The sequence below is a fragment of the Primulina huaijiensis genome, chromosome 9 (assembly GCF_012295235.1).
Source record: "Primulina huaijiensis isolate GDHJ02 chromosome 9, ASM1229523v2, whole genome shotgun sequence".
Classification (NCBI taxonomy): domain Eukaryota; kingdom Viridiplantae; phylum Streptophyta; class Magnoliopsida; order Lamiales; family Gesneriaceae; genus Primulina; species Primulina huaijiensis.
In genome coordinates, this window is record NC_133314.1 from 23,389,472 (window position 1) to 23,415,339 (window position 25,868).

At 33.0% G+C, this 25,868-nt stretch overlaps 2 protein-coding genes and 1 pseudogene across 3 annotated transcripts; all 3 read left to right on the forward strand.

The window, feature by feature from the left end:
• The first annotated feature begins 43 nt into the window (after positions 1-43).
• On the forward strand, positions 44-4,824 carry LOC140985013 (hydroxyproline O-galactosyltransferase GALT2-like; annotated as a pseudogene).
• A 95-nt stretch (positions 4,825-4,919) lies between these two features.
• Positions 4,920-5,652, forward strand: LOC140984007 (phospholipase A1-Igamma1, chloroplastic-like). The gene is made up of 2 exons (XM_073451146.1): positions 4,920-5,007; positions 5,222-5,652. Exons 1-2 carry the CDS (start codon positions 4,920-4,922, stop codon positions 5,650-5,652), a joined length of 519 nt encoding a protein of 172 aa, XP_073307247.1.
• Positions 5,653-8,690: 3,038 nt separating this feature from the next.
• On the forward strand, positions 8,691-18,218 carry LOC140984377 (cation-chloride cotransporter 1-like). 2 transcript variants are annotated; one of them, XM_073451755.1, is made up of 13 exons: positions 8,691-9,185; positions 9,664-9,813; positions 10,039-10,117; positions 11,026-11,117; positions 11,913-12,027; positions 12,180-12,280; positions 12,400-12,461; positions 13,042-13,269; positions 13,615-13,729; positions 14,395-14,589; positions 15,684-16,084; positions 16,762-16,923; positions 17,023-18,218. In XM_073451755.1, the coding sequence occupies exons 1-13, from the start codon at positions 8,989-8,991 to the stop codon at positions 18,099-18,101; spliced, it is 2,976 nt and encodes a 991-aa protein (XP_073307856.1). In that variant the 5' UTR covers positions 8,691-8,988; the 3' UTR covers positions 18,102-18,218. The 2 variants fall into 2 exon arrangements, with proteins under 2 accessions (XP_073307856.1, XP_073307857.1); XM_073451756.1 differs by having other exon boundaries at positions 9,047-9,185; positions 9,686-9,813.
• Positions 18,219-25,868: the final 7,650 nt, after the last annotated feature.

The following is a 25,868-nucleotide window of genomic DNA, read 5'->3' on the forward strand; positions in this document are numbered from 1 at the left end:
AGATTTAGCTTATGCTTAGCCGTTTTATTTGTTTGTTAGGACTATGAGGATGAAGAGGTTTAAAGGTGAGTCTCCTTGTTCAAGGATGTCCAAACTATCATACCTTTATGGGCGACAACTGCATTATATTTAATTCTTATTTTCCTTAAGTTTCCTCAATTTTTTAAGAGTGCTGCAGTTTTTAGCAGTAATGATTTTGATGGGTTTGTTGGATTGTCCAAAGTGGATGACAAGGATGTAGAATTGAGTAAATCACAATCGATATACATGTTCTCTGATGGGCTTCTCTGAATATTACAAAATAATCAAAATCAAGATCCTCATGTAAGCTCTGGCGAAAGAGTTCACAAGATAAGGAAGATGATCGCCTACTGACAAAGCCAATGCAGCCACTATATGGTCGAATAACTGCTCAAAATTTGATACGGATGAATAGTCCCGATAACCTAAATCTTTTGGAAAGAATGGCGGATGAGGCTTGGACTTTGGGGTTGAAGGCTTGGTAAGAAGTAGATAAATATGGGGACAAAGAGATTATAATGGGCACGGTACTTGAAGGGAAGCCTGAAACATGTCCTTCATGGGTTTTAATGGATGGAGAAGAATTGACAAAAAAAGATCTTGTTATGTTCCTACCATGCGGTCTTGCTACAGGTTCTTCTATCACAGTTATTGGAACTCCGCGCAATGCCCATCAAGAGTATGTCCCACTGCTTGCCAAATTGAGGCCTGATGAAGCACTGGTTATGGTTTCGTAGTTCATGGTTGAACTGCAAGGATTGAAGGCTATGGATGGGGAGGATCCTCCAAAGATTTTGCATCTGAATCCTCGACTTAGAGGTGATTGGTCATTGGAGTCATCAGCCAGTGATGGAACACAATACATGTTATAGAATGCAGTGGGGAACAGCCCAGAGGTGTAATGGCTTAGCATCCAAAGAGGAGGATGATATGTTGAGTAAGCTTATATTTTTGTTCTTTGTTTAGTTATCTATATGAGAGACTATTGCATTTCTTATTTTTCAAGTTCGAAGAATATTGGGATTTAACATCATGATACTGACTTGAGTCTCTAACCCATGAATGCAATAAAGCTATTGTGAGATTTCTGGCATCAATTCACATCTTTTGTTAAATGGCAGCAAAATATAAATTCTGAAATGTTGTTTTCCTTTTATGTTTAAAAATAATTAGAATATAGTTATGGTCGTGATTGATGGTTGCCCGAGGAGACGACATCAATTAATGAATGTTCGTGCAGTTTTTTTTCTTTTTTTGTGTGTGTTGAATGGTATATATGGAATGATGAGTTCTACAACTTGTATTGTAGTCTTTTTTTTTTAAATATGAATTTTTTCTTGTATCTTGTGCTGCTGAAGTTTTGTTCTAGGGCCGCCTTCTGTACCAATTGCAAGTTGCAACTTTTTTGTGGTATGCCATTTTTATTGTTTAGTTAGTTGATAACCATACTAATGCTCATCATGTACTATGCCTGTGTCTGTTGATTTTGTACTAATTAGTGATGTTGTCATGGTTGTTCTTATGAAAAATTGCACCCATTGCTTGGCAGTGGACGGATATTTGAGATGTGAAAAATGGATGTGCAATGATATCACAGATACAAAAGAGTCCAAAATATTTCATGATTTCAATGGTTCATAGGACGTGGGAAAAAACCAGAAGTAACCTGGCCATTTCCTTTCTGGGAGGGCAGAATGTTTGTTTTAAGCATACGTGCTGGAGTTGATGGATACCACATAAATGTTGGGGGTCGTCATGTGACATCATTTCCATATCGAATGGTAAGTTTGTTCGCAATTTTGATTGGATTACATTTGTAATCACTTTTAGTTGGTCTCTGCATGTCAGTTTTCGTAGTGACATGACAAAAAAGAAAAAAATGAGCTAAAACTGAGTTATCAAACATCTTCCCAAAGTCCTCTGGTATTTTCTTTTTTAGCATGTTTGTTACCACCTAGACTTTATCTTGCTAATTGATTCGGATTGTGTGGAATTTGCCAATTTGGTGTGGAGACTACACATGAAACAAGCTTTGCATAAACTGATTACAAATATGAGTTGTTGTAGGGTGCATAATCTCTTGATAGATATCAGCTCATCATCTATATGTATTTCTTTGGTCAACAAACAAAGTATTATCTTCTGATTTGACCATTTCAACATGCAGGGTTTTACCCTGGAAGATGCAACCGAATTGGCAATCAAAGGAGATGTGGATGTTCATTCAGTATGTGCCACCTCTCTGCCAACCTCTCATCCAAGTTTTTCACCCCAAAGAGTATTGGATTTCTCAGAGAAGTGGAAAGCTCATCACATACCTGAAAGTCAGTTTCAACTTTTTATTGGGGTTCTTTCTGCCACAAATCACTTTGCAGAGCGCATGGGGATAAGAAAGACATGTATGCAATATGTGGCAGTCAAGTCCTGTAAAGTAGCTGTAAGGTTCTTTGTTGCCTTGGTGAGCCATCATTTTATCTTAATAGCTCCTTCTTCTCTGACTATTTATTTATTACTGCGTCTATTGACAGACTTGAAACACGATGATTCCAATGGTTAAATGTAGATGGAGCATTTATCTTACATGCATCATTTGCATAAGTTGTAAACTTGATAGTCATATCTTTCTTAGAAGCAATTCATATGGAATTATATAGTACTTTTTTGATATTTGAATACATTTTCCTTGGAACCTTCTGAGGTAAGATTGTGAGTTTACTTAGCAGGTTTAATGGAGAAAGAGTTTTAGAAATGTGTATTCTGCTTGTATGTTTTATTTATTTATTTATTTTTTTGCCATTTGTACAAGTGATCTCTCTGATCTGCCATTCTTCTCAGCTCCCTTCCCTTTCATCATCATTATTGCCTGGTGACTTGCAAAATCGCACTTACAGAAAGATAGTGGTTTCTGGAACTGTTGCATGGTTTAAAAGGAGTGGTATATTCAATTGCTAATTTCTTAATCTTGAACTACTCTTCTAAATATCTTGCTTCTTCAATTTTTTCCTATGAATTTACCGATCGTTGGGAGTTTTATCGATATTACTTTTATTTTTTTGGCAGATCTTAATTTTAATTTTTAATATAGGAGTTTGGCACGTGCTTTAAAGATTTGGCCATGATGTGTGGATAAAGAGTAAAATGTGAGGATCCTCATTGTTTACACTGTTTAAACAATCATATTTACTTGTGAAAGTTATATCGAGCAAAAGATATGTGATGCAAGGATGTTGCTATTGCAAATAGTAATCATATTTATCTTGCAAATTTTTGAAATGTGTTAAAATCATAATAAAAAATGTTCAACATACATTGCCTAGGACATTATCTCCTATTGAGATGACAGGAAGAGGAAAAAAACTGCAGTTGTATATTTTGTGATGTTTTCATGCTTATTCTTTTGGCATCAGATATATGATTGTCAATTGTTATGGGGCCTTGGGACGGCATTTTGTCCATGGATGCCCACTTGCTTGATGGTCTTGATTTCGTGTTGTATGTGTAGACCTGATCATTAATATGTACTCGTTAACTGGAGGTTGTCCCACTCAAGATTATCATATGTAGAATACAAGGAGTGAAGTGAATGCAATTTTGAAAAAAGTGGCAGTTTACTTTGGTAATATAGAAATTTTGCCATTCATGGATCGGTATGAGCTGGTAGTTCTCAAAACTATCGTTGTTTGTGAGTATGGGTATGTTCAGCTGCACTTCTTATACTCCCGAATCCCCGATTACAGTGCTCCTTTATTTTTTCTCTTAGTTGATTATGGATACATTTCTATTTTAGACGGATTCATTCATGCATTATTTTTTTCATACTAGGTTCAAAATGTAACAGCAGCATACATCATGAAATGCGATGATGACACTTTTATCAGGATAGATACTGTCCTCAAAGAAATAGAAGGCACATCTCCTGCAAGGGTTTTGTATTTGGGAAATTTAAACTTCTTGCATTGACCTCTTAGGACCGGGAAATGGGCTGTGTCATAGAAGGTTAAATTTTTGTTAATCCATTTAAGTTCACAGTTTTTATATATGCCAGTCTTCTATACACCTATGAACCCTACCCCCAGGAGTTGGTTTTCTTGTATGCAGGAGTGGCCTGAGGAAATATATCCCCCTTATGCCAATGGGCCTGTATATGTTGTATCAAGCGACATTGCCAAGTACATTGTCGTCCAACATCAAAACCATAGCTTACGGGTGTGTGTGACTTATTCTTCCGTATATTTTCTGCTGGACATTACATCTGAGGCACCTCTCCCTCTTGTCCAACCTATTCCCCAATTTTGCAGCTATTTAAGATGGAGGACGTAAGTATGGGAACGTGGGTTGAGCATTTCGACACCACGAAGCACGTACATTATTCTCATAACTGGAAATGTTGCCAGTATGGATGCATTGAAGACTATTACACTGCACATTACCAGTCCCCGGGACAGATGATATGTCTTTCGGACAATCTTCTGAAGGGCAGGTCGCATTGCTGCAATTATTGAACAATGACATAATGTTGCAGTCCGAAATTCATGTGAATTATATTTTGCCAGCACTGGGGTTGCTTTGTGGACGAGTTCAGGCGTGTTGCCATATAATTTTGTCTATGAGGAAGAGGCATTTTGATTTTGCTCGATCAAGGTGAGGTCTATTAAAGCGATTATATAGTTCTCTTGTCGTCTATAATATGGTTTTGAAGTTGCTTTTCCCTAGCTGAACAGAACCATCCAGATTGTAAAGCGGGTTAGGTTGGCATTGACTCTGCAACGTGCCTCTCTACACAGGCTCGTTGGGGTTTTATTAGATTCCTTATTCTTGATATTTGATCTCATAATAATCCAATTATCTTAAGCATTTCCATATTATAAAAAAACAAAAACGAAAATTCATAAAAAAAAATGGCCACAAAAAATGGGATTCGTCCACATTTCAACCTGCAAGCCACCGCCAAAAACCAGCTTCCAACCAAGATCCTTGCCTACCGAGGTTTCAAACCGCCAAAAACACACATAAAAAACATCAAACAAGGCCGCAAAACTGGCTGAATCCATGACAAGCGTGTTGCATCTTCACATCGAAACCCAAATTCAGAAGAGCGTAAATCGTCCAAAATTGAATGCTTTAAGCATTGAAGAGAAGCACAACACCAATGCCATGTCCCCGAAAGAAGGCATATCACAATAATGGCGTGAAATTCCAGGTTCACGTGATTGGGATGATCATCTTGATCCACTACACCCTTGGCTTCGAAGGGAGATCATCAAATATGGAGAATTCACACAAGCAACATATGATGCACTTGACTTTGATTCATTCTCAGAGTATTGCGGTAGCTGTATATACAACCGGCACAAGCTTTTTGACAAGTTGGGACTTGGCAAAAGTGGTTACAATGTCACTAGATACTTGTATGCAATGTCACACATAGACTTGCATCAATGGCTAAAGAAGTCACGCTTTGTTGACACTTGGAATAAAGATTCAAATTTGATGGGATTTGTAGCCATCAGTGATGATCAAGAATCCCAACGAGTTGGCAGAAATGGTGTGGTGGTGGTGGCATGGCGTGACACTGTTGCGCCTTCTGAATTGTACGATAATATGCAGCAAAGGTTGAACATAGTTTCTTAGCATTTACTCCTCTAAATGTGATAAACGCCTATGAGGCTACAAAAAAAAACCCCGGCCTCTCTGTAAGGGTGGTGTCATTCGCCACGCCACGTGTTGGTAACATATCCTTTCCAGATGAACTTTATCAGAGTGTAAAAATTTTACGTGTGACAATGAAACAAGATATCGATTATCGTGCCCAAAATGCTTGTGATTGTATTAAACGAAAGTTTGCAGAGTTTTAACGACATAGCAAGTGCATTATAGTGGGTATACACGAATGTTGTGTTGAGTTCAAACTTGATGTTAAGTCATCTCCATATCTTAAAAAGTTAAAAAAAAAAAAAAAAAAAAAAAAAAAAAAAANTTTCCATATCTCAAGATAGGTTTGAATTTGGTGGGATTTCATATGTTGGAGACGTATCTACATTTGGTAGATGGGTTTCATGGTACTGGTTCGAACTTTTTGAATTAAGAAAGGGATTTGGCATTGGAGGACGAGGATTGTGATATGCTGGTTGACGAGTTGAGAATTGCAGGAAGAGCAAAGAATTATACAAAAGAAGATTTTGCGTGATCGACTCACGTTGTTTGCTGTGAGGTGTTGGAGACACTCGAAGACAACACTCATATAAAGTGTTGGTTGAAGAGTTATTTGTGGCTCTGAGTTTCAGCAATATAGTCGTTGGACTCGTCGCATCCATGATTTTGTTTTTGTTTATTTGGGACGCAATTAACTTCCTTCACCTGTTAAGGAAGATATTTTTTCGTAGTTTAAATAGTATTGGTTTTGTAAATTATTTACAATTTTCTAATGAATATTTTACTCTGAGGCACCGTACAAATTTTTATACTTGTGCACGATTTATTTTGTCTTAATTTAGTTATTAAAGTTTATTTATGTGTTTAATTAATATATTCGGCTGAATGTTGTTGATATGTATTACAACACATGTACACAACAATTAAAATTTGATACACACAATCTCAATATTTTCTATATTTTTATGTTAAACAAATATACACAATGTCAATATTTTATGTACTTTTATGTTAAACAAATCAACTTTCAATTAATATCAGAACCTACTGTTGATATACTAAGTGTGATTCTGATTATTTTTGTTTAAACTGGTAAAACTACGATAGACGTCTATTTTTCGTCTATCAATTTTGGATGGATCCAATTAAACTATTTGAAAAGTCAAGATGAGGGTCTAAAATAAAAATAATAATATTTAATAATAACAATAATAATGATAAAACAACGATAATAATAACATTTTTTTATGTCAATCATAAAAATTAAATACATGTCATTTTTATATGGGGAAGTTGGTGAAAAATCCCCAACCAAAACATTTATTTGGGTTCACTCCCTACCCACAAAATTGTGGTACTATGTCATACAAATTGTGGTACACTTCATGTGGAAATGTGGTACACTTCATGTGAAAATGTGGTACTAAAAAAGTACCCAGGGACTGAACACAAAAAAAAACGGCGGCTGGGGAGTTAAGTCCAATTTCCCGTTTTTATATTCATTTTTTTAAAAATTCATTTTTTTAATATATTTTTCTTTTTAATCATACTAAGCATGATCTTAATCCTAAAAAGGGAAGTGCATTGTAAATTAGAAAGAGAAGGTCCGCATGAACTTCAACTTTACTTCTGAAAAAGAAGAAAGCTCCCTTTCGATTTCCTCAAAAGCTCCTCTGACCTTATACGCGTACTGAATTATTTTTTACTACGCAGTAATATGGAGTAGATATCTCTTCTAGTGGACTCATGCACTGGCTGTAAACAGTATGCAAAAGTTATTTCCACCTAAGTAAGCCATCTTCCAACAAAACATAGGATTTGTCAAAAATATGAACATAAGCAGAAAACATGCAAATCCCATTACTTTTCCCACAAAAATCTTATTATCAGCAGATTTTGTATTTGAAGATAAAAACTATGCACATTCTCATGCCCAATTTTCGTTAGCAGAAAGTGTTTGACGCAAAAGACCAAAAAAATTGTGTATTATCATGTCGTTCTTCAATTAACTGTCAATGTTAACGAGACAATGACAATGTCTACTAGCTATTCGGTTCCGTATCAATCACTCAACTTCCGAGAGAAACTCTGTTATAAATAGTTTGTCACATATGCATCAACAGTCAGCCTTAGAAAATTAGCAACACAAACACATTTTATAATAAGCAACCGATTCCATTCTTGCATTTATTTGAAATGGAAATAAAGTTTGTTTCTCAAGGCTTTACTGGTAAGATATTTCTTGGAGAGGATGCAGGTCCTCACTAGTTGAGGAAGACCTGCTGACTGCAAATTCTAAATAATATATCATTCTAATCATAATTAATAACTTGATGAATTTGAATAAAAATCTATGCAAGTCGACGTGGATTGCTAGTTTAAATAAATTTTCAATTTCCAATGTTAAATTTGTGATGAGGTCTTGGTCTAATGGTTAAAGTTGAGACCCAGAGACTTGTTGATCTCAGGGTTCAAGTCCTTCATATAGCTGGTGGTAGTTCTAATTTATTTTGGTATATTTAGTTGTTTTATCGTACTTTCTTTGTTCGATATAAGCAATTCTCGGGTCTACACTCAAATCTCTTCAGTAATACGTCAGTAGCTCGAGCAGTTACATTATATATTTATAGTTTGGAATAATATCATACTCAAATCTAATTTAACTTTAATCAATTTTAATAATTTTAAGCCCAATACCGTAGCTCACAAATTTTTGTGACCCAACAAAGAATTCAGCCCGAAAGTTATATAAGAACGGGTGGGTTGTAAAATTAAACAAAGAAGCAAGCTTTTCAAAGTTCAAACCCCTTAATAAAATTCAGATTTTGGATTGCCGGTAGTTGTCATAATTTATTTAGATAGATTTAATAATTTTTTTTATTTTTATTTTTGTTCGAGATAAGCAATTCTCGAATGTATGTGTTCAAATCTCGTCAATAACTCGAACAGTTACGATACATAAATTTGGAATATCACACTAAAAAAATTTCCAATGTCAAATTCGATTTTGATCGTTTTGAATATTTTAAAGCCCAATTCCGTCCTAACCTAACGAAGAATTCAGCTCGAAAGTTTATAATAACAGATGGATCGTAGAAGTAAGCCTTTCAAACTTCAAAACCCTTATCATTTCGATTCATAAAATTCAGATTTCGGATTGCAGTCAATTCCCGTGTTTTACTGGTCAGAGATCTTCTTCGTTTTGTTCATATTGTTGGATCACTTGGATCTGTATCTTCTCCCGCTGTTCTATCATCTTTGTCTATATTTATACGGAAAAAGTCAGATCAAATTAAAAAATTTTATTTGAATGTAATGGCAACTGATAATGGTGGTGCGGATATAGAAACGTCAGACGACAATGAGTTTTCATCAGGGAGGGGTGCGGGTGGCCGAAAGTACAGGCCTGTATTTGCCCACGACCAAGATCGAGCCGTTCTTGAGATGTCGTCAATAGATCCTAGCAGCGGCGCTTCTTTTTCGGATTCATTTTCTAATCGGAACGATCTCAAGTAACTTTTATTGTAATTTCTTCTGTTCGCTCATATGTTGGTTGAGATGTCGTTTGCTCTATGTTTGTTTTCATGGCTTGTTGTCTGCCTGTGTGTGTTGACCGATTTATTCAAGTGTGATTTTGTTGCCCGTGTGAGCTAGAGGGGCAAGGTGCAATGATTTACGTAGAAATTATAACCGAGCTTTAATTGTTTGTGACATCACGCATTGAAGTAGAACATAAGTTGATAAGACAATTTCATTATTGGTCTTTGTTATACTACTTAGTTCGATGAATTTTTTTTGGTTCTTGTCTTGTTTAAGCAATCATGTTGGTGAAATGCAGCTTTTTTGGTGTACTTTTGTCGCATGTATGAGTGACCTTGAGGCATAAGGTTGTCCACAAACTTGTAGGCAAGAGAAGTCTGTGTAAAAGTATATCTTTGATTGAAATTTGGAGCTTGAGATTAAGCACAAATCTTACTCTTCATATTTCAGAAAAATTAAGGTGGGTGTGCAGGCGAATATGTTACCCGAAGGTCGAGATGGGTCAGTTCCAAACCATGAAGGTGTCAATGGGTCTCAGACAGAATCCAAACTGGAATTGTTTAATGTTGACTCGCTTGTCAATATTCCGGGGCTTAGAATGTAAGGATGAATGATTACCTTCTTCCTTTTATTTATATTTTTTTCTGGCAGAAAATTACGAGGCATTTCTTATGTTCTGGTATTACTAAATTATTGTGTTTCCACTATCCTTCAATATCACCTGGGCTTGAGATGTGGATGTTTGTCCCATTAGTGATAGAGGCGATTATAAATTTTTTGATAAATTAGAATTTATTATTTTTCTTGATGATTTTCCGTATTCAGTATGGTCAGCGATCAGATTCCAGCACCATCTAGTCCTAGAGATGGAGAGGATGTGAATATTAATCTTGACCGTCCAAAGGTAACAACAAATATATTCCATCTTATTTTTTCCCTTTGGTTCTGTGCTACTGTCTGATAGCAAATGACCATGGATGTATTCTGGTGTTGGTCACTTGGTCTGCACTCTGCTACTTGTGATTTGATTATCAATTGCTGTCTTTGTTGTTAATTATTTTGAGAAGTGGTGGAACTTCAAATTTGATGTTCTCATGCTCTATTATTCTCTGGAAAAGTATGTGAGTGGAGTATTGAAATAGGGGTGCACATAAGCCGAGTCAAGCTTGAGTTCCTTACTACTCGAGCTCGACTTGATTTTAAAACTCGAGCTCGTCTACTCAAGATCGAACTCGATCGACTCGTACATATATCGATTTACTCGAGCTCGAGCTCGACAATCTGAACTCTAGTACATAGATTTTGAGCTCGGGTTTGGGTATGTACTATGTATTGAAAAAAATATAATTTATTTTTCATATTTCAAAATAAAAAATATATATATGTTGTTAGCACTCGAGTACAAATAATTGAAACTCGTACTTGACTTGAAAAAATACTTGATCTTGGACCTCGGTCAAATCAAGCTCGAGTCCAATTTTGACTGAGCTCACGAATAGCTTGACTCACTTGCACCTTTATACCGGACTACGATAATAGGCGCGAGAATGGTACACCTTAAGCGTAGGAAGATACCGATATCAGGATTTCACATCTCGCTACTTGCTGAATAAATTTTCTTCTGTCCTTTTCATATTTTTTTATTCTTTGAACTAAAGTAAATGCACGTTACATGATTCTTACGTCTATATGTTCCGTTCTTTTTAGATTTTAGATACTGATTGCGGCGTTTCCTGTCTTATGTTGTTTTCGGAAAGTTAATACCTTGATTCTTTTATCTATGCTGTCTAAACCAAATTACTTATCATGCAGATCGCTGGTGTCAAATTGGGGACCATGATGGGCGTGTTTGTTCCTTGCTTGCAAAATATTTTGGGGATTATTTACTACATCAGATTTTCTTGGTAATCTTCATGGAATCCATTCTGCACAGAAACAAAGTTGTGTAGGCAAGGAATCCAGGATAAGATATCCTAGTTTTAGGAGTTACTGTGTCCTTTTTTTCTTTCTTCTTTTTTCTCCAGTTGCACTTGATTACTTGTATCTCAATTTTCGAACTAAGGATTTTTAATATTGGGTTCATAGGTTCCTTACAACGTATAGAACTTGTGAAAAAGTATATGTACTTTTTGAGTCAAGCAGGCTTAGTTGTAACTCTGTCCTGATTGCATTGCTCTTGAGCTAAACTTCTCTTTTGCATTATCTCTACCTAGCTAAGGTCACTGGCTTAAGAATGCTTTTTATGTGCTTGTTTACATTGATTATGCCCCTCTCCTTCTCCACAAAGGCAAATAATGTCCCAGAGTGAACTACAAAATCTTCTGACTTTAGAAATTTCTTCAATAATTTATTTTTTCGGATGCTTTAACTTTGTTGGCTTCTAGAGATATGCTTAAAATGTCTGTTGAATTTGCGTGAGGATTCAATGTTACTTACGTGAATATTCACGTGGCTTGTTTGGAAAAGTGAGTTGAAATTTCTAGAAGAAATGCAAACACTTTGAAAATAGAAAAAGCGTTTATTTGTTCTGTGGGGTTGAAGCTAGATTGGATAAATGCCACTCCTTGCTTATGTCGCTCTCCCTCTCTGTTATTTATTTATTTAGCCTAGTTTTTCATGAATATTTCCAGTTTTTCATGATTATTTCCCTGATGCTCAATTTTTTAGTTTTACATTCTGATTCAGCCTTATAAATGTAGGATTGTAGGAATGGCTGGGATTGGTGAATCTCTATTGCTTGTTGCCTTCTGTGGTTCATGTACTTTCCTTACAACTATATCGTTGAGTGCAATTGCTACTAATGGTGCAATGAAGGTACATCTTAATAGAGTATTTTAGTTGTACTGCTCGCTTCTTCAACTAATGAGTTGTGTTATTGTTGATTTTTCCCATACACATTTTATTTATAAGTTCAACTATGGAAAGTCTTGATTATCATGAAATTCGTCATCTACTTATGTTTCCAGGGTGGGGGGCCTTATTATCTTATAGGTCGAGCCTTGGGTCCTGAGGTCGGAGTAAGTATTGGACTATGCTTTTTCCTTGGAAATGCAGTTGCAGGATCTCTGTGAGTGCCTCGTGTTGATGGCTGAGAATGGATGTTGTATTTTGCAATCTGTCTGTTAGTTTGATCCAAGAAATTAGTAATTTGTTGATGTTTAATTCTCATTGTTTTATTTAACACAGTTATGTCTTGGGGGCTGTGGAGACCTTCCTAAAAGCTGTTCCAGAAGCAGGGCTTTTCAGAGGTAATCTTGTATTGGTTTTTTGTGACCGGACCTCCTTTTTTACATTTTTTTGCTTCTGTGAAGACCTTCTTCACTTCCCTTGATCTTATGAATCACCACCACTGTATGGTGTAATTACCTGAAAGGAGAAGTACAGAAACAGTGTAAAACCTTTTGAGATTGAGATGGAATGTTTTTTTTTTTCATATGTCCGTCCTTGATTTTTGTCGTACTCCCCTGAGAATACAATACTGCTAAAGCCTTTGCATGGTCGCCTGATTTTATTTGTTACAAGTTCTTATTACTTTATTTATCTTGGAAAAAAGTCCAATTCAAGTGATTTAAAGAATGAACTGACAACCTCGTAACTATTAATTATATTTGACGAGAGAATTTCTCTAGACTAGGATTGATGAATTTGTAGCATTAAGACTACACCGATGGAAATATCACATCTACACCACTGTAATAATCTTAAAGATAAGCCCAAATCTTTATGACTCTTTAAATTTTTTTCTCAACTATAGTTTTCCTGATTTTTATTGTTTGTAAACACATTATGGATATTTCACCCAAATTTATCTTATTACCTTTGATTCAGAAACCTTTACCAAGGTAAATGACACTGGCATCGCACAGCCTATTCCCAGCCCAAGTTTGCATGACTTGCAAATATATGGGATTATTGTGACCATCATCCTCTGTTTCATAGTCTTTGGTGGTGTGAAAATGATCAATCGAGTTGCACCAGCCTTTCTTATACCTGTTGTGTTCTCATTGTTCAGTATATTTCTTGGGATATTTCTGGCAAAGAAGGATCATCCAGCAGGTGTGTTGCCTCACTCATTTTTGTATTGATTGATAATTTTTATAGATGTGTTGGAAGTTCTCCCGTGTAGCCCAACACAATAATTTTTTGGGGAAGATCATTGTTTGAGATATAAAAAAGGAAAACAAGCATCAAACCTTGTTTATTTCGAGAACCAAAACCAATATGCCTATGATATCTATAGTTCTAATATTTGTAAACAGCAATCGTCTTATATCTATACCATAGAATTGAAATGGTCATTTTATTTAATAGTATAGTGGATTTCAGACTGCTAAGAATATATACACACTTTTCATTTTATTGGGTATTATTGGACTCATTTGTATTCCTAAAATTGTACAGTTGGAATTACGGGCTTGAGTTTGGATTCTTTCAAGGATAATTGGAGTTCAGACTATCAAACAACAAACAATGCTGGAATCCCTGATCCCGGTGGGAAAATATACTGGAACTTCAAGTGAGGCACCTAATACATCTCAGTTATTTTTCTCTTTTTACTGACTCTAGATTTATCATGTTTAAGAGTCTCAGTTCTCATTAAATTCACTATGCTGTTTTTTGTCATTTTTTTCTTTTGTTGTGTCGACATCCTTCATGCATGTTACCTTTCCCGAGGATGTTTTGGAATTCTCTTGATATATTCTGTTGCAACAAGTTGTTTTGAATGACTAAGTTGGCTTCCATAATTGATTCACGAGGATAATTTTTTGTTAATTTACAATTAGATTGTATATATGTCAAGACAAAGGTCAATTGTTTTGCTGAGAGAATGTGTTCAGTTATTATGAGTAGATGTTGTATATTTTTATAATCGGTTATCCCCTTCTTACTGGTCCATAATATTTCTTTTAGAATCATGTTTTGAAAAACATGATTTTTTATTGTAAAACATTGTCGAGAAGCTTGCTGCTGTTGAATAAATAAATTTTGATAAGACCTACGAGAAACCTGGTCTTAACCATGTTCAAAGATGTGAAAAGGTCTTTACAAATACCATAAGCATGTGTTTCCTCACATGATAGCCTGGTCTCAAATGTGATTTTATTATAGATATCAACATAATATAGCTTGAATGAAACGAAGAATAGTTGATGTATGTGTTCTAACTGTCTTTACTTTCAGTGCACTAGTAGGACTTTTTTTCCCAGCTGTCACCGGGATTATGGCTGGTTCAAATCGTTCTGCCTCACTGAAGGATACTCAGCGATCCATTCCTGTTGGGACCTTAGCCGCAACTTTGACAACTTCTGGTCTATATCTTGTTTCTGTGGTCTTTTTTGGTGCTCTTGCAACTAGGGAGAAACTTTTAACTGACAGGTATGTCGGTGCAAATTCTCAGTTTGTGCTGCATTTGCTGCATACTTTAGCTGTTTATGTTTTCTCCTTTCTTCTCATGTACTGTGCTGATGCTGCAATTGTATGCTACCTGTTACTGGCTAGGTTATGATCAAGAACTAATCTGAGTGATCTTTCTAATATTATTCTCATTTTTATTAATAGTTATGATTATAAGATTCTGTTGCTTTAGAGGAGATATTTGTAGTACTGGAAAGGAGTTTTTGGTAATGTGCAGGAGCTTGCCGTTTGACACGAGATATGGCGTCTACTATGCAAATGTTGAACATTAGAATGTGTGCTTAATAATTGGAAATGAAATTTAGAGAAGGACTTGATGGTACTGATTTGAATGATGATCGAAATTGCTTATATCTATGTGATAACATCTTTGAAGTTTTTAGCAGTTGGATATGATTCATAACAAGTGCTTTGAATTTTAAATTATGGATTTGAAATTATTAGATCAATTTTTTTAAAACATAGACAATATGTATGTTGAAGACGTTATGGATACAGTTGCAAGGTTTTGAGTGCTATGTACACAGTAATACGTTTCACCAACTTCTGCTCTCGAAGGAGTTGATGGTGTTTAACCTAGGTCGCATCCTTCTGACTGTTGTGAAGTGATGGCAAATTTAAGAAAGTGGGACTACTTTCAGAAGATCGGGATGTCATACTTATTAGCTTTATCTATCTTTTTCACAATATTTTTGTATGATGTTTAGTTTGATAGCCAATAAATAAAACTTCTGTAATGTTTATTTATGTAGAGTGAATTATGTAGAGTGAATAAAGTGCAGCTTTTAACAAAGCCCTAACAATGCTTTTATGGGGGCCTTAGAGGTTCTAGGACTTTTATGGTTGTATATTAATGACAGTGCTTTGTTAAAATGTTCCAAAAGGAACTCAAATTCACATTATGCACTTCTAGATAACAGGAATTTTACAATATCAAATGCTTATTCCTGGCCTTATGTACAAGTTGGCTGTTTTCGTTCAAATTATATTTTATTCAGATTTTCAAATTAATTGAAGTTGTCCTGTATAAGGGCTTGACTGAGCTGTCTGTGCAGGCTACTTACAGCTACTGTTGCTTGGCCTTTCCCTTCCATAATTTATATTGGTATTATACTCTCTACCTTAGGCGCAGCTCTACAGAGTTTGACTGGTGCCCCCCGACTTCTTGCAGCAATAGCCAATGATGACATCCTACCTGTGCTGAACTGCTTTAAAGTGGCAGATGGGAGTGAGCCTCATATTGCTACTCTATTCACTGCCTTCCTCTGCATTGGATGTGTAGTTATTGGCAATCTGGATCTTATCACGCCAACCATAACAATGTTTTACCTTTTGTGTTATGCGGGTGTCAACCTGTCCTGCTTTCTTTTGGATTTGTTAGATGCTCCCAGCTGGCGTCCTCGATGGAAATTTCATCACTGGAGCCTCTCTCTTATTGGAGCATTAATCTGTGTAGGTTAGTTTCCATGTTTACATTTCTTGGTATGCAGGATGAAATTTAGTTTAGATGGTGCTGAAGATGGTTGAGTTTGACACTTTTTCTTCAATATTCTGGTTCTGCCAATTAGTGCAAATGAGAGGGAGAGGGATTTATTAGTAGATTTCCTTATTCCTTTTTATCTTCATCTTTCGTCAGCTATTGAGTGCTGAGAAAAAGATATGACATTAAATTTTTTATTTTTATTTAATGAACCGCCTTGGTGATCCCAAGATATATGCATGATGTAACTTTAATTATCTGCCTTCACAATTCTGGCCCTGCTCATTCACCTAGGTTGTTGGAGGGACTCATATACATTCTGTCCGTTGATTAGATCAAAAATCAAAATTTGTCTGTCGGCTAACAAAAGAAAGGAATTGTAGTTTACTTCATATTCCTTTGGAAATTGGATATTGGAGTTGTCTTTAATCCCGTTGATTGGGTATTTGGTTAGTATTCCATTTAATTGTTAATATAATTGACCTGCATGACTCGTTTCGGCATACCCTAAATTGAGGTGGATGAATTGATTAGCAAACGAATTCTAATCATGGCATGTGAAGTTCTTAGCAATATAATTTATTTTCTCATTCTTTATCATATGTGCAATTTTTACTAAATATTTTCTTATTTTACTGTATTTTCCTTTTCAGTGATTATGTTTTTAATATCTTGGACTTTCACTGTGGTGTCTCTGGCCTTGGCGACTCTAATATATTATTATGTGGGCATCAAAGGGAAAGCAGGAGACTGGGGTGATGGTTTCAAGAGTGCATACTTTCAACTTGCTCTTAGAAGCCTGCGATCTTTAGGAGGTTTGCATACATATCTAGTTGACTAATCAAGGATTTTGATGTCAGTTTAATTACTTTTCTATTTGTGTCATCATTCTCACAGTGCAATTGTATTTTCAGCTAGCCAAGTACATCCAAAGAACTGGTATCCCATTCCTCTCATATTTTGCCGGCCTTGGGGCAAATTGCCTGAAAATGTACCTTGCCATCCTAAGCTTGCGGACTTTGCCAATTGTATGAAGAAAAAAGGCAGGGGAATGTCAATATTTGTTTCTATTTTAGATGGGGACTATCATGAGTGTGCTGAAGATGCAAAGGCTGCATGCAGGGCTCTCGGTACTTACATTGACTACAAAAATTGTGAAGGTGTTGCTGAGATAGTTGTTGCCCCTTCAATGTCTGATGGCTTCCGAGGTATTGTTCAGACAATGGGCCTTGGAAATCTGAAGCCTAATATTGTGGTGATGCGATACCCTGAGATCTGGCGCCGGGAAAATTTAACTGAAATACCAGCCACATTTGTCAGTATAATAAATGATTGCATTGTTGCAAACAAGGCAGTTGTTATCGTAAAGGGTCTTGATGAGTGGCCTAACGAGTATCAGAGACAATATGGTAGCATCGATTTGTATTGGATTGTGAGAGATGGTGGTCTTATGCTGCTTCTTTCCCAGCTCCTCCTGACGAAAGAGAGCTTCGAGAGCTGCAAAATTCAGGTCTTTTGTATGACAGAAGATGATTCTGATGCAGAGGAACTCAAGGTGGGTGTAAAGAAGTTTCTTTATGATCTTCGAATGCAAGCTGAGGTAATCGTCATCTCAATGAAATCGTGGGATGCCCAAGCCGAGCAGCAGGATGATTCTGTGGAGGCATTCACCAGTGCACAAGAGAGAATTGCTAGTAATCTTGATGAAATGAACGAAAGGGCTAGAAAAGAAGGGACACCTTTGCTTGCTGATGGTAAGCCAGTTGTTAACGAGCAGCAAGTAGAAAAATTCCTACACACCACTTTCAAGCTTAATTCAACGATACTTAGATACTCTAGAATGGCTGCTGTTGTCCTGGTAAGTCTTCCGCCGCCTCCTTTGAGCCATCCTGCGTATTTTTATATGGAGTATATGGATGTCTTGGTTGAAAATGTGCCTCGTCTTTTGATGGTTCGAGGATACCGTAGAGACGTTGTTACGTTGTTCACATAGTGTACTCGATACAGACATATCTTCATCTTGCATTGGTTGATAACTTCAATCATCTGTAAGTATGTACTTTTAGCTTACCCCCGGTTTTTAAAGATACCTAGTGGCTTTTTCAGTTTCCCTCGTTTCTATTTTTATGCCCCGGGTATGGTATGTTTATGTGTGTCATATTTGTTTATTCTTTCCATTATTCGATTGATTTTTAGTGCGGTTTTTTTGTGTTCGACTACTTGGACGTTAAATTAATTGCCATCCAAAAATAAACACTCAACTATCGGCAGGGGTTTTATTATAAAATAGAACCAAAAGAGGCTGAGACTCGAAAAGTAATACCTTTTAACTAGCTAAGTTAATTAGTCCCTTCTTTTTAAACCTTGCAACTAATCTATATCTGTTTTTTGTCGATTATAATGTGAATCACCTATTAGAAACTAAGTGAGCCGTCGTAATTTTTCCGTATATGTATCTAAAATTTATGCCCGAGAGAAAAAAATTTAACATATTAAAGCAACTATTTAAGTATACCATATTGCTACTAAGGTTAGCGACTATGGTCGATTTAGTGAGAAGTATTATTTTTTATTAATTATATGTATATATCGAGTAAACCGTCTCTCTTTTGACTAATGGGTAGAAGACGATCTAAAATTCGTGAAGGTTCGGTATTTCTTATTTTACATTACATGATCAATTTTATTTCTCAAGTAAATAAAAGAAATAACAAAGATTTGTTATTCGTAGAATCTTGGATACAGTTTTGATTCCGGTTTCTAACATTTTCGAAGACGATATGAAATAAAATTTATTGTTTTAAATTTATAGGAAAATATAAGACCTGATAATTGATATATTTATTTCAAACATTATTATCAAATTATTATCTTTATCTTAACAAATACTATTTTTCTTCTTGATAAACTTCTTGTATATATAGACTTATTCAAAAATATATTTAATATTTTCAATTATAATTTTCAAAATGAAAAATATAAAATATTAATATAAATATTCAAATATATATCATTATTTTAACAAACAACTTCAGATATCTCTCTTAATCTTCAGCATAACATATGATATTTTCCAATTTTTTATATCTTAATAATTTAGTTTTTAAAAAGAAACATTCAGCTTAGTTTTCATCGTTTTGTAAAATACACACAATGAAAGACAAAGTTGGTTATTCGTAATGAAAACTTTATCCCCAGAATTTATATTTTATATAATTTAATTATAATATGTTAGGATCGGTGGAATGTTTAGAAGGGGGTTGAATGAACGAACACTCTCAACTTTTTCTTTCTTCTGATTCTGAAATATGTGTTTCAAACTTTTTTAGGAGTCAGAAGCCGATGTCGATATTTGAAAGTGCAGCAGACTAGTTAAATTGTTGAAACAGTCCACATCACTTGATGAAATGTAAAGACAATAGAAGATTAAAAAAAATACAAGGTTTGTTTCTGGAAGTTCGCAGGACAAACCTCTTCTGCGTCTCGCTTTCTTTGTTTCCAGAAGGTATTACTAACAGATTTTGATTAGTACATATTTCTACAAACCTACTTCAGTAGGACTTACTCTTGCCTACTCATTGCTTACTGAAACTATTATATTACAACTCACTTAATGAATTTTGATTTTTGAAAAGACTCTTTCCACAGATTACAAACTTTTCACACTTTTCAACAGGTAAATATAATGAAAAATGTATAAACAATAATGACACATGATTTTCTGAATCCGATAGAACTTTATAGTGTGTGTTGGTTTTTTGTATACTTTCAGTATGATAAACTACAAGGTGTGAGTGATTTGACGATTTCACAAAAAAAGTAAGTGTTTGTGAACACATCATAAAGCATTTTTATAAATTATCTTCAACATTTGAATGATAACGAATCTTTTTTTCGTTACAAGTACCTGAATCCAAGAATAAACTTGTTATTTGATTTTGTACCAAAAATGATAGTGATCAATTAATAATTTGTACGATTCCTTTAATAGTTTTAAATAAAGTGTACTATTATACAGAACGACTAAAATAAATAGAGACATCAGATAGTACAAACAAAATGGATGTCACTCGTGTAACAGATTATCATAAAAGACTAACTTTATAACTACTGCATCTGGTTCTGTGTTACTTCATTCTCAGTTCGGCCTACTGTCATTTCTTCTTAAGGTGTGTCCTGATTCTCCTTCAATAGCTCAATGCCAAAAACCATGGTTCTGATTTTTCTTAAGATGAAAATTGCTTCTGATTTTCCTTAATCAACTCAATACCAAAAACTATTTTTCTGCTTTTCATAAGAGTTTTTCTTAGCAACACATCACCATAATTAAAAATATAATTATCATAAATATAATTTAATTTTAATTATTTCATAAACGCTATCTAATAGATGAGTTGACATGTGATATTTAATGCATCGAGTATTATTTTTATTTAAAATAATATTAATACAATTTTAAAAAATTTGTACTAGATATTACGATACATTTAGTTTTTAACTTTAAAAATTCTAATGTGATTCACGATACAATTAAAATTTTGAAGATTGAAAATTTAACAAAAACTTTTATGATTTTGAATAAAATAATGTATATTGTTTTTTATTTTAATTTTTTGCATAAATCTATGTTGGAATTTATAAGTTTCAGAGTTTGACAAACTGACCAGTAATCGAACAGAAAACTTGAACTGAACCAGTAACTAAATTGAAAGAACGCAACTGATCTCAGAACTGAAGGAGACTTATCGGACTGAAACGGACAAAGAACTTAAGTAAATAAACTTAAGTTCTCATAAGTATTAATAAATCTCAAACTGATGAATTGGATATTGACAAACATATCGAATATCAGAACTGAAGACTAAAACTGATAATATTATTCGCAGAACTTATATAGTTAATCTGAAACAATCAAAACTGAACTGTTAGCAGAATGTTCAAACTAAAAGAACATCAGTTAGAACTGATATAGACCAGCTGAACTGATCAGTCGACCATATTGACTCATGATTAGTTAGCCACATCATCAAATGTAAATTGAATATCAGCAGACAAACTGACGCTTCGTACGAAAGCAAAACAGACGAAGCATAACAGTCTGATATATCGTACTTTTGTCAGAAAAAAGTTGTCTTTATGGACTAAAAGTTGACTCAACAGATATAATTAATTAATGCATTCAATGTGACCGTTGGGATCGAAGAATATAAATAGATGAGAAGTTTTTTCGTGAAGAAGTTAGTGAAGCAAGTGAAAAACAACAGTCTGTAAAGAACTACAAGATCAATCAGTTTTCAGTCAGTCGCGATTTACTTTCAAGTTTCTATTCAATTCGCAAATCGCAATCATTACCTCACAACTCATTGATACATTTGTAGCATTCAGGCTACTCATTCGAGTTATTCAGTAATCAACTGATAAGTTTTGGTAAGAAAAAATAAGAGCTTTAGTTTGGCAGTGTTTAAGTCCAAATTGAAGTGGATTATTACAAAATCATTGTAATTAATCAAAGTCTTTAAGTGAATTCCTATCTTTTAGATAGAAGGGATGAAGTATGAGCATTTGAAGTCTCTTAACATCCATAAAAATCTTCACGAGCATTATTTCTTATTCATCCAGTTATTACGATATCCTAGTCAAAGTATTCAATCTATCCTTCAGTTAATTTTCGCACTTTCATTAGTTTACTGATTGATATAGACATACAAGATTTCAAGGTCAGTTTCTCAAAGAACTGATTCATATTCGAAAAAAATTCAAAAAGCTGAAGTGTATTTTCAACCTTCTTCTAAACACTTCACCCATATTAACTGATCCTAACACTCTTTCTAGCATATATTCATTTAAAGTTAGACTCCATTTTATAAACATAAGACAAATATTATGTTTTTTTTGCCCTTGTTGTAGTAATTTATTTAATAAAACATCCCCATCATTTTTTAGAGTTTTTTTGAAATATATACAAACTAAAGACAAAATTTGACAATTCAGAGTGGAAAAACTTTGTTAATAGTGAATAATTTCATATGTTGTTGGTTCTGATTTTAGTTTCACGGTTCTTGAAAAATATGATCAGTTTTACATGTCGGCACTTAATGCCTAAAAATTGTTAACAATTTTAGTCGATATTTGTTCAATGAATATCACTCATTTTCAATTTTGTTTCATGTGAATTTAAAAAATGTAAATAGCTTTTTCTCGTTGACACATCTTGTTTTCTCGAAATTGAATAAAAAAAAGAAATATTTTTCACAATATATATTGTGGCTGCCTCCATCACTAATCACAATAATCTCGTCCAATACCATTTTTATATATTATTGTATAATATGTTTCAATTGAAAACTCTGATCTCTAAACTTATCAAAGATGTTTGAGCAAGTCTCTTGTGAGACAATCTCACGAATCTTTTATCTGTGAGACGGATCAACCCTACTGATATTCACAATAAAAAGTAATACTCTTAACATAAAAAGTAATATTTTTTCATGGATAACCCAAATAAGAAATCCGTCTCACAAAATATGACCCGTGAGACCGTCTTACACAAGTTTTTGTCAAGATGTTTTTATCAATTGAGATAATTATTTCAAACATCAGTATCAAATTATCATATATACATAACAAAATGATACCTTCTTCTTAATAAAATTCTTGTAGATAAAGATTTATTCAAAAGATTTATCGTATTTTCAATTATAATTTTCAAAATGAAAATTCAAAATCTCTGTACAAATAATGATATATATTTTAACAAATCTCTTTAGACATCTCTCATTATTTCCAACAAAACATATGATATTTTCAAAATTGTATCATATCTTAATAATTTAATTTAATTTTTAAAGAAATAATCAAGTCAATTTTCAGCGTTTTTTGTAAAATATATAGAGTGAAAGATAATTTTGATAATTCATAATGAAAACTCTATTCATCTAACCCTTTTATATAATATATAATTATAAAGAATATAATTTAATTTAATTATTGCGTAAAATCTATCTAATAAATGATTTCACATGAAACATATTTAGCGGAGTGTTATTATTATTATTATTTTAAATAGTATTATTAAAATTTTAATAAATTTATAATTTTTACTCCAAATTATGATATCTTTAATTATTAATAACTTTTCAAAATGCTAATACAACTCACAATACAATTAAAAATTGAAAAATTATCGACAAATTGAAGTGGATTATTACAAAATCATTGTAATTAATCAAAGTCTTTAAATGAATTCCTATCTTTTAGATAGAAGGGGTGATGTATGTGCATTTGAAGTCTCTTAACATCCATAAAAATCTTCACGAGCATTATTTCTTATTCATCCAGTTATCACGATATCCTAGTCAAAGTATTCAATCTATCCTTCAGTTAATTTTCGCACTTTCATTAGTTCACTGATTGATATAGACATACAAGATTTCAAGGTCAGTTTCTCAAAGAACTGATTCATATTCGAAAAAAATTCAAAAAGCTGAAGTGTATTTCAACATTCTTCTAAACACTTCACCCATATTAACTGATCCTAACACTCTTTCTAGCATATATTCATTTAAAGTTAGACTCCATTTTATAAACATAAGACAAATATTATGTTTTTTTTGCCCTTGTTGTAGTAATTTATTTAATAAAAACATCCCCATCATTTTTTAGAGTTTTTTTGAAATATATACAAACTAAAGACAAAATTTGACAATTCAGAGTGGAAAAACTTTGTTAATAGTGAATAATTTCATATGTTGTTGGTTCTGATTTTAGTTTCACGGTTCTTGAAAAATATGATCAGTTTTACATGTCGACTCTTAATGCCTAAAAATCGTTAACAATTTTAGTTGATATTTGTTCAATGAATTGAATATCACTCATTTTCAATTTTGTTTCATTTGAATTTAAAAAATGTAAATCGCTTTTTCCTGTTGACATATCTTGTTTTCTCGAAATTGAATAAAAAAAGAAATATTTTTCACAATATATATTGTGGCTGCCTCCATCACTAATCACAATAATCTCGTCCAATACCATTTTTATATATTATTGTATAATATGTTTCAATTGAAAACTCTGATCTCTAAACTTATCAAAGATGTTTGAGCAAGTCTCTTGTGAGACAATCTCACGAATATTTTATCTGTGAGACGGGTCAATATTACTGTTATTCACAATAAAAAATAATACTCTTAACATAAAAAGTAATACTTTTTCATGGATGACCCAAATAAGAAATCCGTCTCACAAAATATGACCCGTGAGACCGTCTTACACAAGTTTTTGTCAAGATGTTTTTATCAATTGAGATAATTATTTCAAACATCAGTATCAAATTATCATATATACATAACAAAATGATACCTTCTTCTTAATAAAATTCTTGTAGATAAAGATTTATTCAAAAGATTTATCGTATTTTCAATTATAATTTTCAAAATGAAAATTCAAAATCTCTGTACAAATAATGATATATATTTTAACAAATATCTTTAGACATCTCTCATTATTTCCAACAAAACATATGATATTTTCAAAATTGTATCATATCTTAATAATTTAATTTTATTTTTAAAGAAATAATCAAGTCAATTTTCAGCGTTTTTGTAAAATATATAGAGTGAAAGATAATTTTGATAATTCATAATGAAAACTCTATTCATCTAACCCTTTTATATAATATATAATTATAAAGAATATAATTTAATTTAATTATTGCGTAAAATCTATCTAATAAATGATTTCACATGAAACATATTTAGCGGAGTGTTATTATTATTATTATTTTAAATAGTATTATTAAAATTTTAATAAATTTATAATTTTTACTCCAAATTATGATATCTTTAATTATTAATAACTTTTCAAAATTCTAATACAACTCACAATAAAATTAAAAATTGAAAAATTATCGACAACTTTTATGATTTTAAATTAAACAATATATTATTTTTAATTTAATTTATTGCATAAATATATCGTTTAGATGTTCTCTTAGAGTTGGACTCTTTTTCTAATAAATATAAGACATATATATTATGTTTTAATATTTTTGCTATTTTCATAGTAATTTAATTTACAAAAACATCATCCCCTATTTTTAGGGTTCTTTTTAAATATATGCAATAAGAAGAAAGTTGACAATTCATAATATAAAACTTTGTCAATTGTCTACAAAAATTGACATGCAAATACTCGTTGAATCTAGTAAAAAAAGCAGATGATAATGATAGTGTATATGAAAAAATTTTAAGTATCCGTAGAAGTTTTGAAAACTTATAATTAATAGTAGAGGCATTTATTTACCATTAGATTTTGTGATCATTATCAGTAATAAATTAATATTTTTTTACCATTGAAAAATCATTAATATTCATTGATATTTTATGTTTTAAATATATATATAGATTAATAATAAAAAGTAGATTTGGTTTAGATATAGATATTGATCAAAATATTGATATATATATAGATATAGACATGTGTATAGATTAATAATAAAAGTTGATTTGATTTTATATGTATGTCTTCTTAATTTAATTTTACGAATTTTACAAATATACCATTTTAGCATATTTTTTAGTATTTTATAAGTTATGTGAATGAAAGTCAAGTTGACTTTTCATAAATGGGAAACATTACCCTTAATAATGTTCCGAATTAGTGGATTATGTCAAAGAACTCTTCATCCACACTTTTATATAAATAAATATAGAATTGATACGAGGGTTTGTATGTTTGTAAATTTTTTAAAAAAAAGTGCCAT

What these genes read in the sequence shown, in the direction of transcription:
- LOC140984007 (XM_073451146.1), top strand. Translation starts at nt 4,920, where the DNA reads ATGGCCACAAAAAATGGGATTCGTCCACATTTCAACCTGCAAGCCACC. An exon ending in CAAGATCCTTGCCTACCGAG is followed by an intron (nt 5,008 to 5,221) that starts GTTTCAAACCGC and finishes GTGAAATTCCAG; the next exon opens with GTTCACGTGATTGGGATGAT.
- LOC140984377 (XM_073451755.1), top strand. Translation starts at nt 8,989, where the DNA reads ATGGCAACTGATAATGGTGGTGCGGATATAGAAACGTCAGACGACAAT. An exon ending in TTAATCTTGACCGTCCAAAG is followed by an intron (nt 10,118 to 11,025) that starts GTAACAACAAAT and finishes CTTATCATGCAG; the next exon opens with ATCGCTGGTGTCAAATTGGG. An exon ending in TGGAGCATTAATCTGTGTAG is followed by an intron (nt 16,085 to 16,761) that starts GTTAGTTTCCAT and finishes TTTCCTTTTCAG; the next exon opens with TGATTATGTTTTTAATATCT.